Here is a 27643-nt window from a genome sequence, read left to right on the forward strand (position 1 = left end):
GTTTTATTTCATTTTACAGGAGATTTTGAAATTTTGAAACTACAATTTGGAGCAGGTAATGTGTAGTCTACAGCCAAAATCATAAAAGCAAGTGTAAAAACAAACAAACAAACAGACAAAAAATAAACAATTAAATAAAGGTATAAGAGGAATCATGTACACATAGACAATAAATAGATAAAACAAAACAATGGTCTATAAAATAGCAATAAATCTAACCAAAGTAATAATAAATGCAATACAGAAGATCGACCAATGAAAATTTGACAAAATTGTTGTTCACTAGAACAATTTAAAAAATGATAAGCTGTTAAAAAGTCTGAACAAAAAGCAAAGACTGCCTAAAAAGGTTGAGCCAAAAAATATAAAGAGTTCTATCATATTTCATTATGTCTATTTCTGTTTATTTTTATATTAACTGGTTTCTAAACAACAAAGTGAGTTTAAACTTTACCAAAATGAATATAACTATATAACTATTCTTGCATGACTGCACCATCTTGTTATGGTGCCCTGACAAGGAGCACTGTCGTCACCCCATACTGTAAATGAATAACAATATTATGCAAGATTCTTGAAATGGTGAGAAAGTACATGCAAAAGGTCACATATCATGCACGTACCATGTTCTGCAGCATCTGCTGACAGCTCCAAAGTTGCCAGATCTCTCTGAACTTATCAGGCTGCTTTTATAGAGAGCAGTGTGATTCAGTTGACTTTTTGACTCATTACTGAGCACAAACTTACCATCAATCCTTGATATGAGATTGCTTTAAATGACCTAGTAAATGAACGTTTTGCGAACACTTAAACATGTAACATCTTATTTTTCTACTGTGTCTAAAATCAGAGCTGTCTTTACATTTTTCTGCATGGGAAATCAAAGCCAATCTGACCATGCGTTGACCCCGTTTACAGCTTTTTTTTTAAATCTTATCTATCACTTTTTCATGCAGTGTTGCCCAATAATTGATGTATTCTGCCCATGATAGCAAGTTTTACCAGAATGACTTTGCAAGTCAGGACACAAAAAGACAGTTTGTGTTTAGTTTTTTTTTCTGCAAATGTCTGCAGGGTAAAAAGCATTCCTGTTTGCTAACTGCTTTAAATTAATCGTCAGATTTCATTAAAGTGAAGCTCTTTTTCTTCCAGGAACAGCAAAGTCAAAGGCTTGGCTTGAGTCTGTCAAGCAGTGTTTTTGTGAACTTTTCAAAGACAAACTGGACCACGTCCAACACCCCAACCCTCCCCTTTTTGTCCTTTTCACTTCTTCTTCTCATGCAGAAAAGAAGAAACGGAATTGTGAAATCTTTCTTTGGAGTCATCAGTGCACCTAAAAACACACAAAAAAACGTCCATCAAACAAAACCATGTAGTTTGCAAATGCTTTTACTTTCTCAAGGACTGAAACACTATTTTTTTTCTCTTCAAAAATTGTCAACTTCTCTGGTTGAGATCAAACCTTTTCCATAAACAATGCTTGTGCCCTGTCAGAGACCGGATTTAATGCACCATCGCTTTCCTGACCTGAAAAAGTGTGGACATCAGCAGACAGCCGGGTCTGAACTTTGTGCTCAGTTCCTGCAGGACAACAACAGGCAGAGCATAAAAGGGGGGGAGGCGGAGGAAGAGCCTTGTTTTTGTTGAAGGAGCTGCTTCGAAGCAGAGCTGAAACTAAAGAGGGAAACTTTTTAAGTAAAGGGTGAGTTTTTTTTAAAACTTTTCAAATTTTTCAAAGCTACTCAAACTGCATGAAGGACAGACTTTGCTTACTATAATGTTTAAACTGGTAAAAAGTTAAACAAATGGGAAAGAAATGCATGTTTTTGGTTAAAGCTGTCAGTTTACCAAGTTTTTTTTTATTTTATATTATAGCCTACTTACTTTCCTGCTTCTCCAAAATGTTGTACTACTGTTAAAAATTGAAAGATCCTCCATTACTGCCCCTTTATGATTCCATGTATTTCTAAACGACTAAAACTTTCATTTTTAACTCTTCATTGAAACGGTCTCTAACAGTTTGACAACCAAAAATTTTAGAGTACTTTGCACGGGCAGTGTTTGTTTGCAAAGGTTGAGCAATTTCTCCACACCCGAGTGCTATTTTTTCTTCCTATTTTCTAACCGTCCATTTCTCCCTGTGCTCAACAGCAAGGAGGAGGAGGAGGATCCCACCCCCAGATATGTGGGCGGGACTCACTCTGCTCCTCGCTCTCTGCCTGCTCCATGGGGGTGGTGCAGAGAGCGAGGGTGGTGGGCCTCGCTGTCAGCCGCCGCCAGCCTGGAAAATAGGGGAGGTGGACCCAATGAAGGAGTCGATGGGTCGGGTGACTGTGGTGGCTCTCCTGAAGGCCAGCTGACTGTACTGCTTGGTGCAGGCCTCCAGGTAATAAGCTCTTTTCTCATCTTTTACAAAGAAAACATATTTTAAACATTTTTGTATCGATATTAATCAAACATCTTCCCTTATTCTGGTTAACAAAATGTGGCAGAGACGATTTGTTCACCGAGAACTCCTCTTGTCTACCTTGTGTTGGCAGGTTGGATGGCCTGCACAAAAAGCTAGAGGGTCAGGGGCTGAAGGATGTGGTGTACATGGTGGTTAACCACCATGAGGCGCAAGCACAGCGCCTGCACCCTTTGCTGGAAGAAAGACTTTCTCAGAACATTGCACTGTACAAACAGTACGAACACCAGCCTGATGTCTGGCGCACACTGAATGGAGAGAAAGACGACTTTTTCATTTATGACAGGTTTGTTATCAGCTTTTCCACTGAATTGGCAGAAATCGTGCTTCATCTCACACACAAATGTTGTTTCTCTTTATCCTCAGATGTGGCCGACTCACTCACCACCTTTCACTTCCATACAACATCATTGGACACGGCCATGTTGAGCAAGCAATCAAGGAAGCCTACTGCAATCGTGTGTGTGGAGAGTGCTCCTTTGAGGTACACACCACACTTTCTCTCATGTGTATCTTAAAAAAAAAACCTTTAATGAGAGTGTCTGTTTTTCCGCAGAGTGCTGACACCCCAGCTGAGTGTCAAGGAAAAGATAATGCACAACCTGAAACAGATGGTGCTCAACCTGCCGGAGAAGAGCATCAACATCAGCATCCTCATCACGGCCATCATGGCCATAACCACGGTGATAACCATGGTCTTCATCCTCGTGGCTTTGGCCATGGGCACGATCACAGACATGGTCATCACCACAGACACCACCATGGTAGAGCTGAAACCAGGCTGCAGGAACACCAGCATCACGCAAGCTCAGATCAGATGCAGCATGCAGTGCAGTTAGAGCAGATTGGACAGGAGGTTGTTGGCGCACCAGTCAGACCTTGAGTCCAGGAAACGGCGAGGTGAAAGACAAAGTTCACCTGACACATGGTAGCGGGCTCTGAAAACGAGGCCAGCTGATGCTGACACTGACGCAGGTTGTTCGGCCATGCAGGGAGCGAGCAGCCGCTCGGTCTCTGACATTGTCAGGAGGAACTGCCCGCCTCCTGACAGTGTCGAGGACTGACGGGCGAGTTAGCCAACACTGTCATAGAGAGCTGACAGTGACGCTCGCCTCCTGCTGCCTGACAGCAGCCTCAGCCAGCCCAATGAGCCTGAGCCCCTGGAGCTGCGAGCTGAGCGTGAGAGCAGCTGTAAGCTGGGACTCACATCAGCCAGCAGCTCTGAGGCTCACACCTCTTTACCAACAAGTATTACCCTGGAGACAGATGATGGGCATTCCTGTCAGACAAACATCTTAAGATTAGTAAACTAAACGAGTACGTGAAGAGTCTGAACACCTTATAAATCATTTGATGGTTTGCCTGCAAGTTGCTCTGCTGCTCCCAGGAGTGGATATGATTATCATGTTCAGAAAGGACCTTCTCCATTCCAATCTCAACCTTCCTTTATGAAACCAGATGCAGAAACTACGCAGTAGTGGCGTCTGGATGATGTTAGGCAGGAGAGACAGGATGAGGTCATTTGGGAACATGATAAACGCAAAGCATTTTTTTTTAAGTTGAGAATGAAACACCATTGCCTTCTCAAAATCTATATGTGAAAAAGTAAAAGCTTTTCTTTATAACATCAATTTTTTGGGGGAAGCCTAAACACACCAGAACATTTTTGCCTTTATGTAGTTGAATGAATTCTTCGGACAGTTTAAAAAAAAAAACAAATGAACTTTTTTGTACTTCACCAGCTTTATGTCTCAGCTTTATTCTCCCACAGACAGACTTATCTGCTTACTATAACCCTTTCTAGGCTGCCAATAAAACACATTCAATCCGATTTTTTTTTATAAACTAGTTCTATATTGATGGTCTGTGAAGTGAAAACCTGATGTGTTTATGAATTCTGTACCCTATGATGGTTTCTGTGGGAAGATGACATAGCCCTGAAAGCCTGATGTTTGTACAGAAAATTGTGTTGAGTATGAAAGTCATGGAAAGTTGAATAAAGACAGATTTGTTGCTCTTCATTTGTGTGTGAGCTCACATGTCAATTTAAGTTTTTTAATAGGCTTGGTGGAAGGGTGTGTCACAAAAAAATTGGAATCACTGTACAGAAACCAGGGCTGCTAAAACACCAAATCAATTCAGGTCTGATGAACAATTTCACAATTTGATTTGAAAGTTAAGCACAAATTAATTGTACTCTATTCTCCTATTTGTCTAAAATGTTAAAAAACAAAACAAAAGTACTGGACTTTTTTCAATGAAACAATATTTTTTTTTCACTTTTTCATTTAAAAACAACTAAATGAACAGTAACTTTGATTGATAAATTTATGGATTTTTACTGAATAAAGCTAACAAAAAGCCCTTTTTTTGGAAAAAAATGCAATATATTAATTCACTTAAATCAGCACTAATGTACGGAGCCCGTGTCCTGACATTAAGATATAAAAATATATCTTGTTCCCACAGATTAATATCTTGTTCCCACAGGTTATTTTTTTTTTTTTTTTTTTTTTTTTTTTTTTTTTTTTTTTTTTTTTTTTTTTTTTTTACCTTGTCCTGTCCAACAGCTGGGCAAACAGATGAGAGCTGAGGGCCTCTTGTGTTGGACATATTTTACTTTAACAAGAGGGGTTATTAATCTTCAGACAAACCAAAGGTATGTCTGAATAAACCCCTTTTGTAATTGAGGCCAAACTTTATTAATTTCAAACATGTTTGAAGATCTTTGGTGTTGGACCGGACGGAAAAGGAAAGAGGGGAAGAAGAGAGAGGGACGTTAGAAAGAGGGGGGGAAGGAGGGTGATAGTAGGAGGGGAAGGGGGATAAGACCATGAAGCAGCATAGAGCAACAAGTTTACTGGTTGTTAATCACCATGGTAAGGCTCAAATGCAGTACAAAAAGGGCGGAGCCTGTCCACACACACACCCAAGTGTCAAACACACCTACTAGTTGCAAAAATGTCCATCTGTCGACATGTACACAAAACAGATAGTGCTCACACGCATACTTATGCCTTAAAACCAACTAGTGAAACATTTCAGTCATTCAGTCACGCAAACCGCCAGTGCAAAGGTGAGCCAACACCCGTGCTCAGGTGAGTGCTCATGTTCTTCTAATATGGATGGTGGTTCCCACAGGTTATTATGTCGTTCGCACGAAATACTATTCCGTTCCAACAAGATACTATTCCGTTCCCTCAAAATACTATTCCGTTCCCTTGAAATGATTAACTCGTGCGAACGCAATAATTATGTCGTTCGAACGCAATAATTAATCCGTTCGAACGCAATAATTATTCACGTCATAAGTCATTCACGCGGATATGATCTTGTACGCCGGCAAAAGCCGCTTTCAGCGGTAACTTCCGTGTCTCTGTGACCCATATTCGTTCAAAAAAGGAACATGAAAAACAAAAATGATCACTTTATTACCGTCTCAATGAATATAAGAAAAATATCAAAAGATTTATGATAACTAGGCTGCTTTGTCAAACGATAGCTCCTGCTAGGCTAGCTCCGCCGCAGAGCTCTCTGTCTGATCATATATGCCGGCATTTGGGCAACTGGCTGGTCTGTTGTCAGACAGCTGATATTGTAGTTTAGGGTCGAATAGGAATAATAATATTCAGGACTTGTCTTTTATTAACTTTAGCAGTCAGTATCTTTACATTCGAAGGCTATTAGGCTACATGCTAACTGACTAGCCGATCATTTCCTGTTATTAATTTACGTCATAGATTTACAGCAGATACCTTCACATTTCTGTCTGTGTGTGTCTCATTACATTGCATTGAAGACACGGAGGATGTTTAGAGAACATGTAACATCTTAGAGAACATGTTTGGTCACAGGGACACGGTGATTGGCTAGTGATTGGCAGCAAAGCACTCTGGGAAAGGGGACGTACTGCTATTGTTGTTATGCTACAAGCTAAAGGTAAGTGCTTTAGGCGAAGCATCCAGCTTAATATGATATTTTTCAGATTTTCATCGAGAAAATAACAGATCGACCATTCTTGCTTTTATTTTTACCCCTATTGAATGCTCACAGAGACACGGAAGTAGCGGCAGGAAGCGGCTTTTGCAGCAAGATGACTGAGGGCGTACCACAGATGATGTGAACGTGAATACGATGGATGCTTCTGTGCTTTTTAAAATAAATAAATCTGTTCTCTAAACATCCTCCGTGTCTTCAATGCAATGTAATGAGACACACACAGACAGAAATGTGAAGGTATCTGCTGTAAATCTATGACGTAAATTAATAACAGGAAATGATCGGCTAGTCAGTTAGCATGTAGCCTAATAGCCTTCGAATGTAAAGATACTGACTGCTAAAGTTAATAAAAGACAAGTCCTGAATATTATTATTCCTATTCGACCCTAAACTACAATATCAGCTGTCTGACAACAGACCAGCCAGTTGCCCAAATGCCGGCATACATGATCAGAGAGCTCTGCGGCGGAGCTAGTAGTAGCCTAGCAGGAGCTATCGTATGACAAAGCAGCCTAGTTATCATAAATCTTTTGATATTTTTCTTATATTCATTGAGACAGTAATAAAGTGATCATTTTTGTTTTTCATGTTCCTTTTTTGAACGAATATGGGTCACAGAGACACGGAAGTTACCGCTGAAAGCGGCTTTTGCCGGCGTACAGAGAGCATATCCGCGTGAATGACTTATGACGTGAATAATTATTGCGTTCGAACGGATTAATTATTGCGTTCGAACGACATAATTATTGCGTTCGCACGAGTTAATCATTTCGAGGGAACGGAATAGTATTTTGAGGGAACGGAAAAGTATCTTGTGGGAACGGAATAGTATTTCGTGCGAACGACATAATAACCTGTGGGAACAAGATATTAATCTGTGGGAACAAGATATATTTTTATATCTTAATGTCAGGACACGGGCTCCGTACTAATGGATATTTCACTGCATCTTGAAATCACAAGATTTGAGCAAAGCAGCACCAACAGGCTATCAGCAGATGGCATCAAAGATCTGCAAATCACACCTCTATCCTCTGACTTCTTTCCGCAGAAGAATGATGGCACCAGATTTGTTTACCATTCTCAAAAGGCCCATTTTAAATGAAGACCTATTTTCTTAATGATATTTATGTTTATTTATGATGGTTTTACACTTTAAAGAAAAATATTGCAAATATTCTGAGTTTAGCTTGCAGGATTATTTGGAGTTTGTTGGGGATAAAAATATGGATCAAAGTTTTTTTCGGCTGAGCGGTGGTGCAATTCTTCAGCAGATGGCTGCAAGAAGGCAAGAAGGCCCCCAGGTTAAGTCCCAGCGGGGGGGACCTGAAACAGAACGGGGGACCTTTCTGTGTGGAGTTTGCATGTTCTCCCTGTGCAAGCGTGGGTTTTCTACGGGGACCCCAGCTTCCCCCCGCCGTCCAAAAACATGTTTCATAGCATGTTTGGAAATTGCCCCTCGATGTAAATGTCAGTGTACATGGGTGTTATTTTTGGCCCTGCGACAGACTGGCGACCTGTCCAGGATGTCCCTTGCCTTCGCCCACGAGTGCCTGGGATAGGCTCCGGCAGCTCCGTGACCCCGAAAGGGACTAAATGGGTTTAGAAGATGAATGAACGAAATATAAAAGTTTTTTATAAATTAAGTTTTTTAGAAAAATAAAATAAAATACCTATAAACAAATATTTTGCATTTATAGTGGTACACTTTACACCTGAATTGCAAACTATAAATGTTAGTGACATGAAATAAATTGGTAGTTTTCATTCAGCCTTCCTGATTTTTGTTTACGTCACATCATTGTAAACTGTAAACTCTGCAACTTTGAGTGTCTTCAAAGCTCAAGGTGCAACATTTTCTCCTCGGTGTTATATAGCTGGGGTACTTGATGCACTGTGTCTGTAAAGGTCAACAAGCACACAGAGTTAATAAATGAGGCTGAAGTGGACAGCTTGTGTGGGCGTAATTGGACTGAAGATCCAATACAGGGGAACAGAGACTTATGGGTAATTACCAGCAATGTCCTGAAACAAAGAGCTGTGAGTGGATGTCTCCCTGATTCAATCAGCCCCACACAGTGCAGCTCAGTACACAGCCTGTGTCTTAATTGTCCAATATGCTTTCCTCTCGATGCACAACTGTTTCTGCAGCCGATTCCCTCGCTCCTCTTTCTCCAGCAGCTGAGGGGGAGAATCACCAGCCTGTGAACTCATTCACACAAAGTTCCTCTGTGCTGCTCACAAACAAGTGTGCATTCTCCAACCGGCAATCACGGCACACACATGGATGTAACCCGTGCTTTCTGTCCACACGCACACAATCTGCACTCATCTGTTTGCATTAAGGCACTCAAGCCGCAACAAACTGCAGGTTTTTCACGACAAACATCATTTTCTGATGCTGCGGGCAAATTTGTGCTGACCTTTGTGCTGTGCGCGCGCACGAGCACGTGTGCGCTGCTGCACATTAACCCTTCCATATATTGCATCTTGCAATTGATTAAGCTGTCAATAATCAGCAAAGAGGTAAATATTGAAAATCTAATTTCTTTCTGCTTGTGTTTGCATTCCCAACACTACCATTAGGTTAGATGAAAATTGAACCTTTATAAAAGTGAGCGATCAGATGGGCTTTGAAAGCATACTTTCTTTCACTGATGAGACACCAAACACAAACAATATGCTGGATATTTATTGTGTAACTTGTCGAGAGCTTATCGATCGCACATATAACAACAGAAAGGCTTAATGCTAAGAGAACAATAACAAATCATCAGGGATCAACCATGTTTTTGGCCAAGGCACAGAAGCAGCCATGAGACAAGGGCAGTAGCTATGGGAATAAAAGAGAGTACAAAAAAATAAAAAGAGTCATATTTACTACTAAAGCCGATAAGAGCAGATAAATTACGGTATATTCTACACTTGAGGCTGCGATGAAGATGCTTCCCAATCCAGCTTGTGGGATATTTTACAGTTTTATGAGCCTGGATGACATATGGAAGCGAACACAACGCACTCTGGAAGAAAGATAGCAAAGATCATAAGCAAAAATAAAAAATAATCACAGCCCGCTGTTTACAGCTGTGCTCGAGTCAAGAAATAACCAATTTTCCAAACAAGCTAAATATGCGTGGTTTTGACTTCTTCGTTCGATAAACAGCAATAAGAAGCACAAATTCCAGCAAAAGAATTCCCAAACTCAAGACACCCTTGCAAAAAAACAACAACATTTAAAATAATCAGGCTGCATGCCAAAACACATTGTGACAAGACACTCCATCAAGATGCAAATTCTCATAAAGAAACACAAAAGTCACACATAGTGGAAAGCAATAGCTACATAGAGTGTAAACACAACTATTTTATACCTTAATTAGACTTCATAAATGATCTATTTGTGCTAAAATATCCATAAATTCAATAGCAAACATAAAATACTCTATTACAGTACAACATTTCAGCATTTGGTTAGTGAAAAATATGGTCTATAAACATAAACTGTTTATCTTGAAGCTTATTCATGTTTAAAAATCTTTACAATCAATGTGCAGACTACAAATATAATGCTATTTCATAGTAACATGTATATCACATACTTGATTTAGCCAAAGATATAAAATCTGAGTATGATTTCAAACATCAGAAATATACTGGATAAGTAAAAAGTGCTTCCTCTAAAGTGACTTTAAGCTTCAAACAAACACTTGCAGTTTTTGACACTACATTATACATGAGCACACTACAGTATAAATGAGGCGAAACAAAAATATAGTAAACATTTTTAGATTAAGCAAAAAAAAAGAAGCACCTGTCAGTCTTACTGTCTTCATTTAAACACTGTTAGAGCATTTGCTAATGTAATTATATTCCAGTTAGGCAGTGCATCCTCCATCCTTCTTATATCCTTAATAAACAAATATTTGGATCTGAAGTCTCACTCTGAGACTAAGCCTTCCCGTTTATGTCTTACTAACTTTTTAAATCATTTGCATCCTTTTTTTAATACAAAATCAATACAAACACAATACAGTTCTCTTTCAAAAAAGGTTTTTCCCACCAGACTTTGCCTTGATTTAGAGAAAAACGGCACGAACCAAGCAGCAAAACATTGTGATTTGTAACACTGAAAATACATACTTGTATTTTTACATTTGTGAATATATTAAGACATTTCTGCAACAGCATTAACTTGCTGGTATCATCCTGATTAGGCAGCAGCAACAGAGTAGAGAATTTTTTTTTCCTTTTGTCCTTTTTAGTAAAAAGTGAAAAAAGGAAAGAGAGAAATGGCACATATTTATCAGGTTCACATTTTATAGCTTTCTTTTATAGCTCTTCCTTTGTGTCTTTATTTATATGAGATTATCTACCAAGAAGAAAAAAACAACAAAAGTCACCATAATGATTCAAAAAACTCACAGAATGAATCTGTTTGCTTTCCATTTCATATTTTTAGTGTGTTTTGAAACATGCTTCTGATGTAAAAAGTCAGTGTGGTTGAATTATTAGAAATGGGTACAACATAAGCGCCACTGGCTCAACTTACAAAACATGCCATGCTGCCCTTTTTGTGACAGACATATTGTCAACACTAACAACAAAAATAGTTTTCTTTTTTTTTTCTTTGCTTAAAAAAATATTACAGAAAACTTTATAAACAACTCAGATACAGAATTTTTTCAAGGCAAAATTTTGATCAGGCAACTGATTTTGCATAACATGTCCTAAACTTGTTAATTAAAAAATTTCGACACTAGAAGTGTACATTTTACTACTTTTTTTAGGGATAAACAAGTGTTAAGATTAACTTTAATACAAATTTGTTTTATCTTCCAAATATCTAGCGAGCAATATTTTCCAGAAAGAAATGTTAAGCATATTTAAGGCATTTTTTGATGTGTCCATGCTATTTTCTGTGTTTGGATTTGTGCAGATTTGTATCGATTTGTCCACACAGAGATTTAAAACCAGTTGATCTTTACAAAGCTGCAATTGCATGAAAGTTATTCAGTAATGCATTAACACACAAAACAAAACATTAGCATAGTTTCACTATGCAAGCCTAAAGCATCATAATAGGCACAGGTTGTTAAATTCAGATGTGGCAGAAGTAGAGTTGTGTAACTCCATCCATTGTACACTTTCACAGTCATTCATCTTGTTCCAGTTGTCATGCCTGCAATGAAGACAAAAAAAACAACAACTACCAACTGTATATGAGAACTGGACTGAGTGAGTCCCCTTCCCACTGGCGTTCCAAACAGGAAGTACTCATTGGTTTTAGGAAGCCAAAATCTCATACACCTCTTTTGAGAGATAAACAGCTATTACTTAAGTCATTGTAACTGTCAGAACAACCATTCTTGATCTGCTACCTTTTTCTTAACATGCTTTTTTTTCACAACATTTTTTCTGTAGTGAAATTTATTCAAGGTATAAACTGACCAATCAGATGGCTCAATCAAAGCATGTACCGGTAGTCTCGCGTCGAAAGGTCTCTCTCTTTCAGTCAGTAGGGGTGTGGACTTACAATGAGCTCTCCCCTGATTAGCAAAAGTGGTTCCCATAGATACGATGACCCAGACCCATTCGGACCAATCGCCGCTTACTGGTGAGGTCTGGTTCCAACATGGCGATGTCCATATTGCAAGAAAATGTCGACGGAATTAACTTCATTTCGTTGGAACCAGAAGGAAGTCTATGGGTGACGTTACACTCATTCAGTCCAGTTCTTATATATAGTCAATGCTCCCAAGTAGAGAGTTTCACCAATGAGGATTTACTTTAAAGCACAAATGAGCAGGTACATTTGATTTATGTGTCCCTTCACCGGGCCTTGATCAAGAGCAAGGCTCTTGGTGGTGCTACATGTTTTACAGCACAGCTTACACTACCCTGAAGGAAGTCTTCCTCGTATGGAAAAGCTTCACCACAGTGGCATACATTCAGATGAAAATGAAAACCCAAAGAGTCAAAATGAAATCTCACATATGAAAAATGTAAAAACAGATTGTGGTATTAAACTGATACAACGGATTCCCTGACAAAAGTTTTTTTTTTTATCTATCTGTTCTGCAGACAAACAATGAACATCCCAAGGAGACAAAAATGTATCTGTTATTTTGCTGGTATTTTTCTTTTAAAATTCTTTATGCCTAGTCCAAAGTTGTTCACATAATTTGTTGCTTTTTAAAATTATGGATTAAAAAAAAATCTGTCTTGAAATTTTATAATCCAAGTTTGGCAACCAATTACTGAAACAGCCTTGACAAAATAAAGCTGGAAATGCAAGCCTGCATAGGTGTGGTTTACAGTGCTGTGTTTGTTTTTATTATAAAAATATATAGCTCTCATGAGGTACTTTTATGATGACATCAAACTCGAAAACTTAAATGTGAGTGGCTAAACGTCTCTACGGGGCAAACTCTCACAATGTCAGTTCTCTGTTGGGTCTATGCACTATGCACTAGTATCTGTTAAGACTTCACCAAAGTCATTGCTTTGAACTCATTTAGGCAGAGATGCTAATCAACAAAGTCATTGATCAGTTTTTTGATTAACTACAATCATGCATCGATATAGATGAAAAGGGCTATTTCATATTTGGTTTGTGGCTATTTTTGCAAATGCAAGAGCTGAGGGAAAAGTGAGCAGCTTTTCTAGTCCTCTGAGCAAACTTTGACAGACTCCTGTCAAAGTTGAAAACAGATGAAAACAGACTCCTGAACAGGCACGTTCCCTCAGAGTGCTGCAAGGTTCTTTTGGCATCCAGCAGGGGTCAGGTTGAGCCATGGTGAGTGGCAGCGGAGGTCTCAAAGCAGTATCATTTCATGGTAGGAGGTTTCCCAGCAGGTCTGGTGTAATGTACTCCATAGGTATTTGGGTTTTGAGGGGCGGCTGTGATGGGCAGGGAGGGGGGGACTGGATGGGAGTTGGGTCTAGGAGTAAACTGTGATGGGTGTCCAACTCCTGAACTACTGTGTAGTCTGCAACAGGAGCAACCAACTGAGGAGAGTCAGGAAGAATGTAGGGTAACTGATTAGCATCTGCTGAAGCTGCTGGTTTAATCTCCACCGGTGGAGGGGGGATGGTTTGATACCCCGCTCCGGGGTTGGGAGAGTTGGAGGGAGGGCTGTTTTGCCAGCAATTGCTCTCGGTGGTGTAGCCACTTCCTTCTGGATCCACCACCAGCAGGTGAAACTGAGGCTCCTTTTGCCTTTGTCCATCCATGTCCCCACTCTCATCCCTCTGCTTTCCCTTGGTTTGTGCTCCGTGTTCTGAGGCTGGCGTGCTCTCCTGGGTTCTGAGTTGCTGACCAGGGGACAGCACGACTCCACCCGAAGGCATAACATTGCTGACCTGTGCGTAGAAGTCTGTGTTCACCCACGTTTGGGGAGTTCCTGTTTGGGTTTGGACAGGAGGAGCTCGACATCGGTCTAATGCTGGGGTTCTTTCGGTAAACTCTGTGGAGGATTCCTTGTCCCCTGCTTGGCCTGGCGGAGGAGCATCCATCTGCACTTTTGAGTCTTCTTCAGGCCGATCTGCATTGTAACAGCTGCCATGACCGAAGACCTCTTCAGGGTGGCTAGATGAAATAGAAAAAAGGACAACATTTCATTAGATACAATAAAACAGTGCATTTTCAGAAGAACTGTTGCCTACCGGATAGTTTCAGAGCATCGGATTGTCCTGTGGTCACTAATGGGCTGGGGGGGGCCGAGGAGTTTCTGTGTGTCTGAAGCTTGGTCATCCTCCTTCTCTCTACTGTCGGCATCCTCCTCATCCACTTCGATAAACTCCACCCATGGCTCATCTTGGTAGAAATCTGGAGAAAACGTTTGGAGGCCACCAATACTTCCACCATTTAGGATGAAATTCAGCTCCTCCAGTTTCCCCTTCTGTATTTTAACAAAGCAGAAAGATTCAAACACTTAATCTTCTAAGCATTATTAAATATTACTGATTATTTTACATCTGTCTCAAAACAGTCTTTCACTTTAATCTTATTAATTATATAATATTGGCTTCCTAAAAAAAAACAAAAGTCTCCATCTTTAGTGTCCATCACTCACAAATGTACAAAAGGATTCCTGTAAACACATCAGGACTTTTTAGAGATTATTGTCATTCTACGACATTAACTCTACCGTTTTTTTTTTTTGTTGCTTGTAATTGTCTTTAGTTGCTGTTCGTTTCTTTTTTCATTCAAAAACTTCAAAACTACATTTATGATTGGAGCAGAGCGCTAAGCTGCTGGTGGTCAAGTCCTGCCACAGTCTCATTGCTCTCAAACAAATCAAATATGTAAAGAAACATCTTTGGTATCTTCATTATTGCATACACTTACCCTGGAAAAGACATGTGTACATAAGTGTCATGAGCAGTTTAAAATTTATGCATGTAAAAGCTCTGGTGGGGTCTATAGAGGGAATGAAATATCACCCAACACACACATCATCCACAGATTCAGGTACCTTCAACAAATCTGAATCGATGCCTTTGATTTTGGGCGCAGGAACAGGTGGCAAGAGAATCATCATTAATCTGCAATAAGAGGAGAACTTGAGTGTTTTTTTGGCAAAAAAGTAAAAATAGACATAGATTTTAAATTTGGATTTCTCCTTAATGAAGTTTTATCACTTTGGCGAGTGTGAGTGAAAAAGTATTTCATGTTACAACGGCTATAAAATGTTAAACTGGGATTGATATCTTCAAATAACTCACATGTTGTACCTCAATATTTACCTTACAAGCTTATCCCGATTTGTAACCAGTTGTTACCAGATTTAGATGGCTCAAATTTCTTGTTGTAGTTAATATTTTCTAATTGGAGTCACCTCATTTATGGTAAACAACAACAATTTAAACGATGTAAATTCTATTCTTGCATTGCCTATACTTCTAAAAAAAAAGGTTGCATCTGGAAGTCTCAATGCAAAAACAGGCTTCTTAGAAATAAGTAATTTTTTTTATTATTATTTGAAATAAAAAAAATTCTTTAAAGAAGCAAAGAAAATCTGCCAATAGAAAAGTGGTCTTACCAAAAATTCTAATTTTAATAAAACTATTCTAGTCACTAAAATGAGTTTTGGAATTTAAAGACATCCATTTTTCTTGAAACAAGGGGCTTTTCACTTTCTTAAGATTCAGTTTTTGCAGTGCTAAACTTTATTGTAATTCAGTTTAGCTGCTAGCTAAACAAACTCTTTCTCACAAACGGCACAACAAGTTACTGATATAACAAAAAAAAAAAAAACCTTTGTTTTTACCTCTGTTGCTGAGAAATCACTATCAGCATGATGACAATCAGAATTCCAACAGTCCCAAAAATGAGAATCAGAGTCAGAGGGGCCGTGGAATCTAGGCAACAAAAAACAGAACAAATAAAAAGACTAATTATGTTGATCAAAACTGCCCTTCAAGGGGCAATAGGTCTGCCAAACAACTACATCCTGCTAAGCAAAGTTTTAAGTCAACCCAGCTCTAATACCTTACCTGTGCTGGGAATCTCTGTCACCTGCATGAAGATGGAATCACTAAACTCGCCAAACTTAGTGAAGGCTTGCATCCTGCAGCGGATATGAACTTCATATTCTTTTCCGATTTGCAGGCCATAGACCGTCTGCTGAGTGTGTGGCTGCATCTCCAACTGAAAATAGATTTAGTATCAAAAGGGAAGAGCATTTTACCTGGTCAGACATTGATGTAGCAATTTTGACAGAGGCAACCACAAATACAAACATGGTGTAAAGGGCTTCATTTTTATTTCCAGAAGTCGTTTTGGTTTCCTTTTAAGTGTGTCCCTTCTAAAAGTACTGAAGTATGCATACACACACGATCCTGAACACGGTGTTACGGAAGAGAGATCCAAATTAGCTCACAAGGCTGCATCTGTCAAGCTGGCTGACTAGTGATGAATATAAGTCTGTATGAGGTCCTGTGACCTCTGACCTACAGATCCCTCCCTTCACTTGCTTCTATGAGGGTCTGTTTCCAGAAGGGCCGGGCTCTGGCTCTAAAGCTCCACTGCATTTTAGCCACACAAGTTCAGGGGGAGAGGGGGGGAAACATGAAACTTTGGTGCTGAATCTACCTACTACTTTTAAGAAGGGGCATTTATAGGTTTGTAACTGGCCAATAAACATAGAATATTACTTGATGCAGATTAAAAGAACTTTTTAAGGTAAGGAGAGGATATTGTAAGCAGGACTCACGGCTTCCCAGTTTGTGGTGTTTCTCTCTCTGTATTGGACTTCATACTCGATGCGCATCCAGCCTGCTTGGACATCTGCAGAGGGTGGGGGCTCCCAGCTGACCATGACATCGTAACTTAGCCCAGAGGGACTTACGTTCAGCAGGGTCCAGTTTAGAGACACTGGTGGGTCAGGGCGCACTGTGAGCAAAAGGGCAGAAGTTCAGATATGCAGCTATTTAAGCACTTTGACTCAGTCAAGTTCTTCACAAAGTGCACTGGTTTTCCAACAGAAAACGTTTGACCAGCATTCTGCACCGTTTCAGTAATGAGTCAATCTAATAAACACTAATAAATATCTAGAGAAAAAAAGGAGAAAATAAAGAAAAGTACACTTCAGCACAAACTCAACGTCTACTTAATTATGCCTTAGTCACAACGGCAAACCTGTGTGGGGCACGCAGGTGGTTCTCGCAACATTTTAGGATCATAGATCGTTTGGTGAGCCCATAAAGCAAAAATGCTCATTCACATTTTTCTACGGGCCCGCTGTGGGTGACAGGCTGTTGCAAACACTTATACAACACGTAATGCAGGCACGTCATACGGATTTCATATTTTTTCAACCTCCACGAACCCTGCGCACTGCACAAGGTGCCTGTTGGTGCTGTTCTAGTGATAAGTGCTTGCTCCTTAAGCACCCATTGGTCACTTCTTGCTTCCAGCCTGACTGTTAGAAATGAGCAAATTAGACAATTGGAGCATAGGTTGAGTGGGTATCCTACAGGCACACCCCATGCATGCATACATGCACTTTAAGAAAGACTATAGTGCAGCATTAGGGCACCGTATGACAGCATCACCTCTACGTCATAGGTGCGTGTAACTTACATTACTACAGGCACGATAATGGTACATTCCATTTTGATGAAGTCCCTTTAAGCGGACGTACAAGCCTCAAGGAAACTGCAAGACACACCTGCGCTCCCTTTATGATGCAGCCACTCCTCTCTATGACTCTCCATGGACCGGACAACCAACAAACCAACCACCCCGGTATGGGTGCATGTCACTAAGGTCGCAGGTTCAGCTGTACTGTGACACACCTAACACAATGGTATGACAGCAGCTCGTATTTTTCAGCCTTTGCACGTGTTCAAAATAACACGTCCAAGTTCAAACAAGCATGAGGCAAAGAAAGGTGAGTGAAGTGACTCCTAATACATGGTTGCTATTACATAAAATTTGCATTCGGGCCTAGAACAGCTCCTTTGGCACTAACTCTAAAACCCCTCCCCTTCCATGCTTGGCTTAGTGTATTAGAAATCAAAAGTTGTCAAATATTTGCTTCATATCTTCTACCTGACCATCCGTTTATGATCTCCAAAAAATAATTTCAGTGAAAAAAATGGTGAACAAAATACTTTTAGTCTCTCAACTGGAATAGGAAGAAAAAAAAAGATGGAGAAATGCAGTTAAAAGTTATTTATGACAAACTGATGGACAAAGACGTTAACCTTTGTCTGTCATCTGTCATTTTTAGTGCATGTTATTAAGATTCCTCTGCCATTTCGGAGTCAAAATCCACCCATAAATGGCCTGACCAGTTTGGCTTAAACTAAATGTATTCATGTAGGAGTAAAATAACTCCAAACTCATTATCTTTTACTTTATTTTTTGCATGTATTTTCTATTTTCGCCAATCCAATAATGCAGTTTTTTTTACATAAACACAGCCATAAAACCCTTGTTGCTTCCTTTTGCATCCAAGTCTATATGTGAACCAACAGAAACTGTAGCTCTTTTGTTTCTATTCAGTTTGTGTTTCCTCCAATTAAAAGTTTAAGTGTGTCTTTTTTAAAACATGTAATAAAACTTCTCTTTTTTTTTAATTTATGTCCTTATGTGTGGTAAAAAAAAACAACCTTTCTTTGAGTAGATGAGTAATTAGTGGCTTAGAAAACCAACCCATTACATTGTTACCATTTTAAGGGCAATAAAGATTTATGATAATATAATTTATGATTATTACATGTAGTTTTGGTGAACAACCCAAATTGTTTAAAGTGTTTGTCCTTTTGTCCTTCCATTTAGCTCTAAGGATGTGGGGTATTCATGCATGGTGGAACATTTAAAAAGAAGCTTAACTGCTAAATTTTTGTTAAAGCTTTTGAATAGAGTTTACGTTTGAATAATTATTGTAGAATGTTATTTTTATTTTGATTTAATTAATTAAGACCCTAAACCTCCAACTGTCTAGAGGTTCCTCCACCTTCTTTCACTACACATCACAGTGTCATCTGCAAACATCAGGGTCCACAGAGATTTCTGTCTAACCTCATCTGTCACTCAAACAAGAAGGAGTTCAAACTGCTCATTGGTGCAGTCCAACCTCCATTTAGAACTCCTCTGTCACACCTACGTCTCACTACATCTCATTACTGTCTTACTGTCCTGCACAACTCGTACCACATCATCGTGTGCAACACTGTCAGCAGCTGAGCAAAGATGATATAATAGCATGTTAAAAGAACAAAAATTACAAAAACTCATTATTTGATTAAAAAGAAACAAGGTAAAGCCATTTTAATAAAGTACTCATAAAAAATGTACTTTTTTTGAATACAAAAGTTTAGGCAAGTATAAAGAGAAGTGGTTTCAGAACTGGTCCCCGAGGAAAACTTTAAACAATTGAAAACATCTTAAGTTGAATTTTCACGCAGCATCTCTCAGAGCAATAGCTGACAGCATGTGGGTTTCTTTTTAAACACAAGCTGAAACATGCTACTTACCAATATTCTCCACAGTGAAGCAGTCTTCTTCGTTGAAATAGGTGACGTTGTTTTGGCTCCGAAGCTGCACGCAGTAGGGAAGCCAAACTGATGTGTGGTTTGCGTCAAAGAAGCACTCCCTGTTTAAATGGTTATACTCCGGACATTCCTTCCATTCACTTAAGGGAGGGCTGAAAATATATACAGAGAAACTGTCAGAGGGAAGCCCCTAAGCATTGTAATAACGCAGGCCTTGGTTGGCTCTTACTCTTTCTTAAGGTAGAAGACTCTCAGTGCTCCAGGTGAAGACAGATTTTGGAATGAACCCGGACTCCACCAACATCGGAATGTCTCCAGGTCCCTTGATACACATTCCGTAAAATGGGGTTCAAGGGGCGCTGAAAGAAAAAGAGAAAACGAATATTACAACAGAACAAATCAAGCTGGATGGAGATAATCACTGTCACTCTTAATGATTTCTACAAACTCCGGAAAGAGATTTTTTAAATATCAAGTGGAATAAATCTACAAAATGTACAAGACCCTGAAAGGCTCACTGTTATTCGGCAAATGAGGTTTCATGTAATGCCTTCGTCTCAACTGCCCTTACGGGTGGTTACGGGCGAAAAATGGACAAACCTGTGAGGACTTTACAGTTGGCCCGCAGAAAAGTTTAAGATCGTTGACTAGTTGGTGAGCCTAAAATGCAAAAATGGTCATGTACATTTTCACATTTATCTTTACAAATACTTTACAATACCCTTCCCACACGCACATTGTACATTCTATTTTCATGACATCCCTAAGGGTAGCCCCATGAGTCTCTAAGTAAGTGCAAGACACTCCTACGCTCCCTTTTTATATTTTATTTGGATTTTTCATTATTTATACGAAACAACATAATGAAACAAAAATTAAAACACAAGACAAAATGCAGCGATCTGGGCTAAAATGAATGAAAATACGATAAAGGGTAGATAGTTTGTGAACACGTACAGATTATAAGAATTACCCACATTCACACATGTACAATCTCCTTATACATACACATGCGTTGAAAAGCAGAAGGAGAGGTATGTGAGAAACTCATATCAAGCAGATAAAATAGCCGGATAAGAACGCCATTCCAATGAACCCAAACCCCTTTGAATTGTGTCAGCCAGATCACTGGGTAAATATTTCAGCAGTAAATGTTCCATACTGAGCTCCCTTTAAGATGAAGCTGCACCGTTCTATGACCCTCTCCGGCCTAGACAACCCAAAAACCCACAGGACCTCTGTATGACGGCATGTGGCTAAGGCGTGACAGTACTAAATAATGACTCTGTTTGCTGCGGATATAAATGACCCACTCTGATGAAAATTGTGTTTTTAATAACATTTTTCTCAAAGTGGCGAACATTTATAAAAAAATAAAATTGCAAAAGAAACAAAAGCAGTTTGAAAAACATTAAGATTAAGATAGTTGTGACATAAAATCTACAATGGGCAGACCACAAGCTCCCTTCTCCACTCTGCAGTTATGAGCCAGATGTGTGGGTGGGTAGCTCCGATATTGCTCACTAACGAGAGAAAGTGTAAACAAAGTGAGGAAGGAAGGAAGGAAGGAAGAAAGAAAGAAGGAAAGAAAGAAAGAAAGAATGGAAGGAAGGAAGGAAGGAAGAAAGAAAGAAGGAAAGAAAGAAAGAAGGAAAGAAAGAATGGAAGGAAGGAAGGAAGAAAGAAAGAAAGAAAGAAAGAAAGAAAGAAAGAAAGAAAGAAAGAAAGAAAGAAAGAAAGAAAGAAAGAAAGAAAGAAAGAAAGAAAGAAAGAAAGAAAGAAAGAATGGAAGGAAGGAAGGAAGGAAGGAAGGAAGAAAGAAAGAATGGAAGGAAGGAAGGAAGGAAGGAAGGAGGGAAGGAAGGAAGGAAGGAAGGAAGGAAGGAAGGAAGGAAGGAAGGAAGGAAGGAAGGAAGGAAGGAAGGAAGGAAGGAAGGAAGGAAGGAAGGAAGGAAGGAAGGAAGGAAGGAAGGAAGGAAGGAAGGAAGGAAGGAAGGCTCATTCCACACGAACAATCCAACCCAAATTGACTCAAAGGTCAATTTCTGATGAACTACTGCCGCTCTGCAGAAACTATTTCCTGAAAAGGACACAGGTTTTTGGATTTTTCAAAAAAACTGAATTTTTATTAATAAAAGACCACCAGGAACGCTTATGCAACAGATCCAAAGATGATCAGAGTGGGACTTTCAAAGAAAACTCGAGCTGTATACTTAAATTGATTCCAGAACTTGGACTCACTATATATTCGCTTTTTACCTCATATAGTTTAAAGAAATTTTTTTTATTAAACTCATTTACACACCTCCAATAGGTAATAGCATCAGTGAAAAGGGTTCAATGGGTATAATAAATGGCACCAAAAACGGTAAGATGAAATAAAGTGACTTAATATGCTAATATGTTCTTAAACAAAAACATAGATAAATAATTTTCTGATTTATGTCTTGCGTTAAATATCTCCCATCGACTTTAACCTATAAATATAGACCTTGAGGTCCTGACTCAGCCCTTTGCACTGCTCTCCTGGCACACTCTCATTTCTCATCAACAATTTCCCACCCGAACTCCTGTAACAGACTTGTTTCTCATCCAAAATGCTGTTCCACAGTTTGTTGCAGTCATACATAATCAACTAAGAGGTGTCATTGATTTAAGCTGCATTCCCTCTCCCCTTGCTCTTTCATTTTCTTTCTGGCTGCAGGATAAACGCTGGTCTTAATGTAAGCACATTAGAGACAGATTGCAGCAGAACAGCAGCTTAAAATCGACTGCTGCAAAAAACCACATGTTTACAGATTCAGTTCATGGTAAATCTCACTTTAAAACAAAACATTTATCACATTCAAACACCTGTTTAGCATAAACATCTTTGTAAAACACTTGTTTCCACAACTACTTCAACCAAATGCTGTTATCTACAAACCAAACACAGGCAGCCCATTATTTATTCACACAGAAAAACCTCTCATTTTGATTACTTTTCACACTTTTAACTTGACTCATTATTTACCCAACATCTACACGGTTGTGCTTTTCCCACCTTTCCTCCCCTGCACACTGTCATGGTTCCCAGAGGGTTGCTATTTCAACTCAGCCCTTCACCCTCCTGCCAGAAAATTCCAACTGGCACTATCAAAGGATCCTGCAGGCACTGCGTGCAAAGAAGGGCTTAGAGTTACAGCAAGACAGGTCACATAAAAAAGGGTTAGTTTTGTGTACATGAGTTACCTGACTCAGGGTTGTGCCTGGTACCTGTTGATTGTAAGACTCGCTATTTTTCAGGTGCGTGGACACAACTCTAATATGAATAGTTTTGAAAGATCCTTCCTGATGAAAATTGGTGTTTTTAACATGTTCGTGTGGCATTTTTTTCTATTAAAATTAATTAACTCATCTTCACGGAGCAGCCAGAGTCTATCCCGGCCACTTGCGGGCGAAGGCAGGCAGGGGACACCCTGGACAGGTCGCCAGTCTGTCGCAGGGCCACAATCACACACCCACGAACTCTCACATTCACACCTAAGGACAATTTAGAGTAACCAATTAACATATGAAGCATGTTTTTGGACTGCGGGAGGAAGCCGGAGAGAACCCACGCATGCACTGGGAAAACATGCTTAACTCCCCCATTGATGCTCTGTTTCAGGTCCCCCAGCCAGGACTCTGACCAGGGGCCTCCTTGCTGTGAGGCAAGAGCGCTAACCACTGGGGATGCTTTTAAAATAGAACAAAAGATTATCAATGGGGGACTTTAACAGACACAGAATAGGATCTAAATGACTACTTTATGACTACTTTCAATGAGCTTCAACTCAGGAGTCAGAGAATTGCCCCTTAGTAAAAGGTAAACCTTAAAGCTGCACAAAAATATTAAAACATTTTAAATGTATCTCAAAAAAATCCTAATAAGAGTGTAAAAAAGCAGTGGAGTACTGACAGAAATCCATTTTAAAACGTTTTTGACAGCAAAATGACTGGTTCAGGTTGAATCCAACACACAAGATTTACGACCTGTTTGGAAAATTCAAATAAACTATAAAACTGTTGCTAATTATGCCAGCCTTTATTTTATTTTAAGGGGAGATTCAAGAATGTTTTTGTGGTTTGAAATCCTGTCAGCTACCACTTAGAAAAATATACGGCAGAGTGCCTTAGACCAGAGAAGGAAAACTGATTTTCAGCGTTAGTAAGCATCTGCGTCATTCTGGCTGTTTATATGTACCTAGCCTGTTCTAGTGGAAAGCGTGTCCCCATGTATCTGCACTGATGTCAGCTTTAGGCCGTAATGTTCAAAATCCACTAAATAAAGCACCAGCCTTTGCACCAGCTGGCTATCAGCGCTAAAAAGATGTTGAGAAAGGGGTGACTTATCAGCTCCCTGTTGTGAAATGCTTAACCGTAATGAAGAGAGGAAACAAGGCTATGACATTTTGAATTAACTGCTTTTCCAGCTCGTTTGCAGAATGAAGTTAATGTTGATGGTTTGTCACACTTCGAGAAGCTGCTAAGAGGAAAAGGAGAGATCAGAGAGAAATCCAAGAAGGAAGACGTGAGGAGGAACCATGTGAACAGAAAAAAAGAAATTAATTACATTTAAGATATTGTTCAAAACAAACCTGCCCCAGAGGCAAGTATTTTAATGAGTAATGAATGGAAATATAAGATGCTGATGGTAAAAAGAGGACAAAGTCAAAAGATCAAAAACTGAATAAATATTTACACTTGAATAAAACTACAAAAAATGTTATCAGTTTCGCTTTTAGTCCTTTATAATGATTAATTTCCCGCTTTTCATTTTATACACATAAAGGCAGAGGTCTGATTGATTTCCTTTTTTATAGAACATGGTTAAAAAACAAATTGTGTAGAACAAAAAGACTTTGACACAAAAATAACTAATACTTCTGAGATTTTTGGGGTCCTTCCATTTAAAACAAACAAAAAAGGGATTAAAAAAGATGACCAGTGTGGTGGGTTTTTCTGTGACTTTCAGTGTTTTTCCAATTCTTTTCCAGGCAGGAAGATGTCAATAAACTTTCCCAATATCTGAATTCAGTGTGTTGGGCAAGCATGTGTTAGCACATCATAAATTCAGCTGTTGTTTACTGTCCAATGCTGCGAAAAGTCACCAGATTTCCCAAGCAAACACTGAAAGCAAAGGATTAATTAAACACAATAGAATTAAACCAATTATAGGTTAGTAAACAGTAAAAAAATAAAAAGATGCCTTATTGGGATTTGGCAGTGAGCTGTTTTTCTCCCCTTTAGTGCTTCATATCCAACAGTTTAATTGCTTCATTTGTCCATGAAGCAGGCACAGATTCAAACTGTTATGTAAATGTGGAGCTTCAGTTCAGCAGTTTGGCCTGCCACATCACCATCGCCAGATATTTGCATACTGCTGCAACCTCAGTGTTTGTTTGTGTGCTTTTTTTTGTATGTCTATTTAGTTAACCAGTCTTGCAACACAAACTGAGCTTGACACTCTTGTGTCTGCCATGTCCTACATCGAGCTCCTGCACCGCAAACATGCCCAAAATGTCCCTCTGGGAAATACATGGGAAGAAAGGCATAATTAAAATTAGACTTATTTGTAGACACACCGCAAATTTTGTTAGAAAGGTTTACTTTACGGGAAAGAAAAAGGATTGTATTTTGTAGCTAAATAGCAGAAAAAAACAGAGAAAAAAGCGAGAGAAAACACAGATCAGGTCACAGATGATTGCAGGAGAAAGGTGAGAGTCTGCAACACGACACAAACAACAGAACATAAACAGGTGATATAAATAACTGTCCGCAAGCACATGGAGCTTAACACGAGTGCTTGGACACAGCAATGTGCTCCAGATATAGTAAACATGCAGCTTTCAAAACAAAAACAGAGTCTGAAAGCCCTATTGTTCAGCTCCATGAATGCATCCTGCCTTCTAATGCCAGCAAGACCAGAGAACAAGACCGCTGGATGAAGAGACGTGGCTACATCTGCTCCTCCGTGCAGAGCTCACAGCTTTGAAGTCACGGTCAGTTCAGCAAACAGTGACCCAGAAGGCTCATTCAGATGATCCCAGGAACTTTTCAGCTCCAGCTAATGATCCAATGCAAGCCAACAGAACCAGAAACTCTGTTTTATTAGACCCAAACAGCATTAAATTTTGATCACATTTGTCTCATCAGAACTTTGCGTAGTTTATTGGTAATTCTTCCATGGTTTTAACATGGTTCATTTGCGATACATCTTTGAAATTTTCACATTAAGACCACAGCTTTTCTACGTTTTCCACGTATATTCACGTATGACCAATTTATATGCGTGTAATATGCAGAAAATGTACATAGTGGCTGTGTGCATGCCCCTTTATATGCACTTCAATGAGATGACATAGGACAACTTAAAAAAAAAATAAAAAAAATAACAGCCATTAATGCTTTAAAAAAGGGTTTGCCACAAAAGAATTTGGATTCTTCGCTCATGCTGTAATGACATGCTATATATATATAATGCTCTTTTAGCCCTTGGGGAGATTCAGTCTTGTCCTTGGACAGCTTTTCAGTCATGTCATGGTGGGAATTCTAGATTTTATTGATTGACAACTACTGTTGTCAGCTGTCAAAAGTTTAGGTGTGATCTTTTAAATACCCTGAGTCTGGTGTCATCAGAGCTACAGAACTGGCTTCAAACAGTCTCAATACAAGCTAACAGGTCACTTCACATTACCTGGGACCCAAAACATGGGGGTTCCACCACAGTGTGACCCCCATAAATTCAATTTCTTTATGAGGTTTTGATTTAACAATCGCAAAATCTGTAAAGGTAAACTTTAATATATTTTTGGTAAACAATGGAGCAATAAGTTATAATGACTAAGGCTTGTAACTTTTGACATTCCCCAATATTATCCCTTTTGGATTTGTGCTCAACATTGGAAACAACTGTCCCTTTCAGATTCTAGAAAGCCTAGATTTTTCTAATCTTAACTTTAAAGTCATCAAAGATGGCGGAATATGCTCGACCAAACTTCTGTAATGGACAAGAGACAAAACTGGTTGATTTCTTTTACAATGAACATGGGGAGAAGTGTCTAGCATTTCATGTCTGTGTCCTGCTCAAGGGATAAGGGCTGAAGCAGAATTTCACCATTCAGATGGGGGGAAAAAATGGAAAAAGAAAATCAAGCCAATATACATGTATTCCTTTCCTACGGTTGTTTATTCAACAGAAAAGCTGGATCATTTATGGTTACATGAATGGAAAAGAAAGTTTATCAAGCTCACTTAGAGAAAAACCTTCTCTCTTCTACCCCATCCATTACCTTCTATCAACACCAAGCATATCTGTCCACTGCTTTGAAAGCATCCAACTTTGTTTTTAACTTCAGAAACTAAAACCAACACAAGGCCCCAGCTTTGCTGCACACACCCACAGCTCTCCTTTGAAGTGCGTGTAATTGCAGATTGTATGTACAAGCTAGACACACCAAACCACCTCTGCACAGCTACCACGGGTTATCCTGTCTGTGGCCAAGAATACAGCCTGTCTCTGCAGGATCAGTCCAAGAGCTTCACGAGCGAATCCCACTTAAAAAGAAAGAACTAACAAGTGACTGAGGGCACACTAATGATGGTAGCTCCTCCACCATCAGTGTGTGAATGTGTGTGAGGGATTAGGACTTTGAGCCTAAAGGAAAGTAGAAAAGCGCTATGTTAGTATACAGCATTTAGCATAGATCTAAACACTGCCAAGAAACCTCTGGTAAACCTTTAACTATACAGAAATCTTTTCCAAACATTCACATTTGGTCTGTAGTTTGGCAGGAGGTATCAAAAGCAGAGTTCCAGGAAAGATCTTTTAGGTTAAATACCTATATATTTCCTCCTTTTGTTAGTTTTCTGTTTTGTTTTTCCTAAAAGGAAACAATGCTGAGGATATCTCAGATGCACAATATTTCGAGTAGGAAGGAGAGCAACTCAATGTCGGGTTGGAGCTTGTCCGGCATTGGACCATCACCTTCTGCTGTGTGTTTACACAGCTTTAGCAGTTGCTGACGAAGACCAGGACCGCCTCACCACAGTCTTCACAGGAAACCATTTGGAGATTGGAAGGAGAGAGACCCGTCAAAATGTTTAATGATTTGACCTCACCCAGTTGTCTCTGGTTTGCCACAGAGCTTT

The 27643-nt window shown here is 39.3% G+C and overlaps 2 protein-coding genes across 3 annotated transcripts in view; one reads left to right on the forward strand and one right to left on the reverse strand.

Annotated features, from left to right (window-relative positions):
- The first annotated feature begins 1570 nt into the window (after positions 1–1570).
- On the forward strand, positions 1571–4488 carry selenop (selenoprotein P). The gene is made up of 5 exons (XM_004072219.4): positions 1571–1702; positions 2152–2386; positions 2541–2753; positions 2834–2951; positions 3024–4488. Exons 2-5 carry the CDS (start codon positions 2184–2186, stop codon positions 3348–3350), a joined length of 861 nt encoding a protein of 286 aa, XP_004072267.3. The 5' UTR covers positions 1571–1702; positions 2152–2183; the 3' UTR covers positions 3351–4488.
- A 7741-nt stretch (positions 4489–12229) lies between these two features.
- The window catches only part of ghr (growth hormone receptor), a 28340-nt gene continuing 12926 nt past the window's right edge, over positions 12230–27643 (reverse strand). Inside the window, 9 exon segments of one of the 2 annotated variants that reach the window (NM_001105090.1) lie at positions 12520–13151; positions 13182–14054; positions 14132–14367; positions 14944–15013; positions 15739–15829; positions 15965–16118; positions 16684–16862; positions 19454–19623; positions 19701–19830. In NM_001105090.1, the coding sequence (NP_001098560.1) occupies positions 13298–14054; positions 14132–14367; positions 14944–15013; positions 15739–15829; positions 15965–16118; positions 16684–16862; positions 19454–19623; positions 19701–19830 (1787 nt within the window). In that variant the 3' untranslated portion in view covers positions 12520–13151; positions 13182–13297. 2 annotated transcript variants of the gene reach the window in all.

Source organism: Oryzias latipes, chromosome 9, assembly GCF_002234675.1.
Source record: "Oryzias latipes chromosome 9, ASM223467v1".
Lineage (NCBI taxonomy): Eukaryota > Metazoa > Chordata > Actinopteri > Beloniformes > Adrianichthyidae > Oryzias > Oryzias latipes.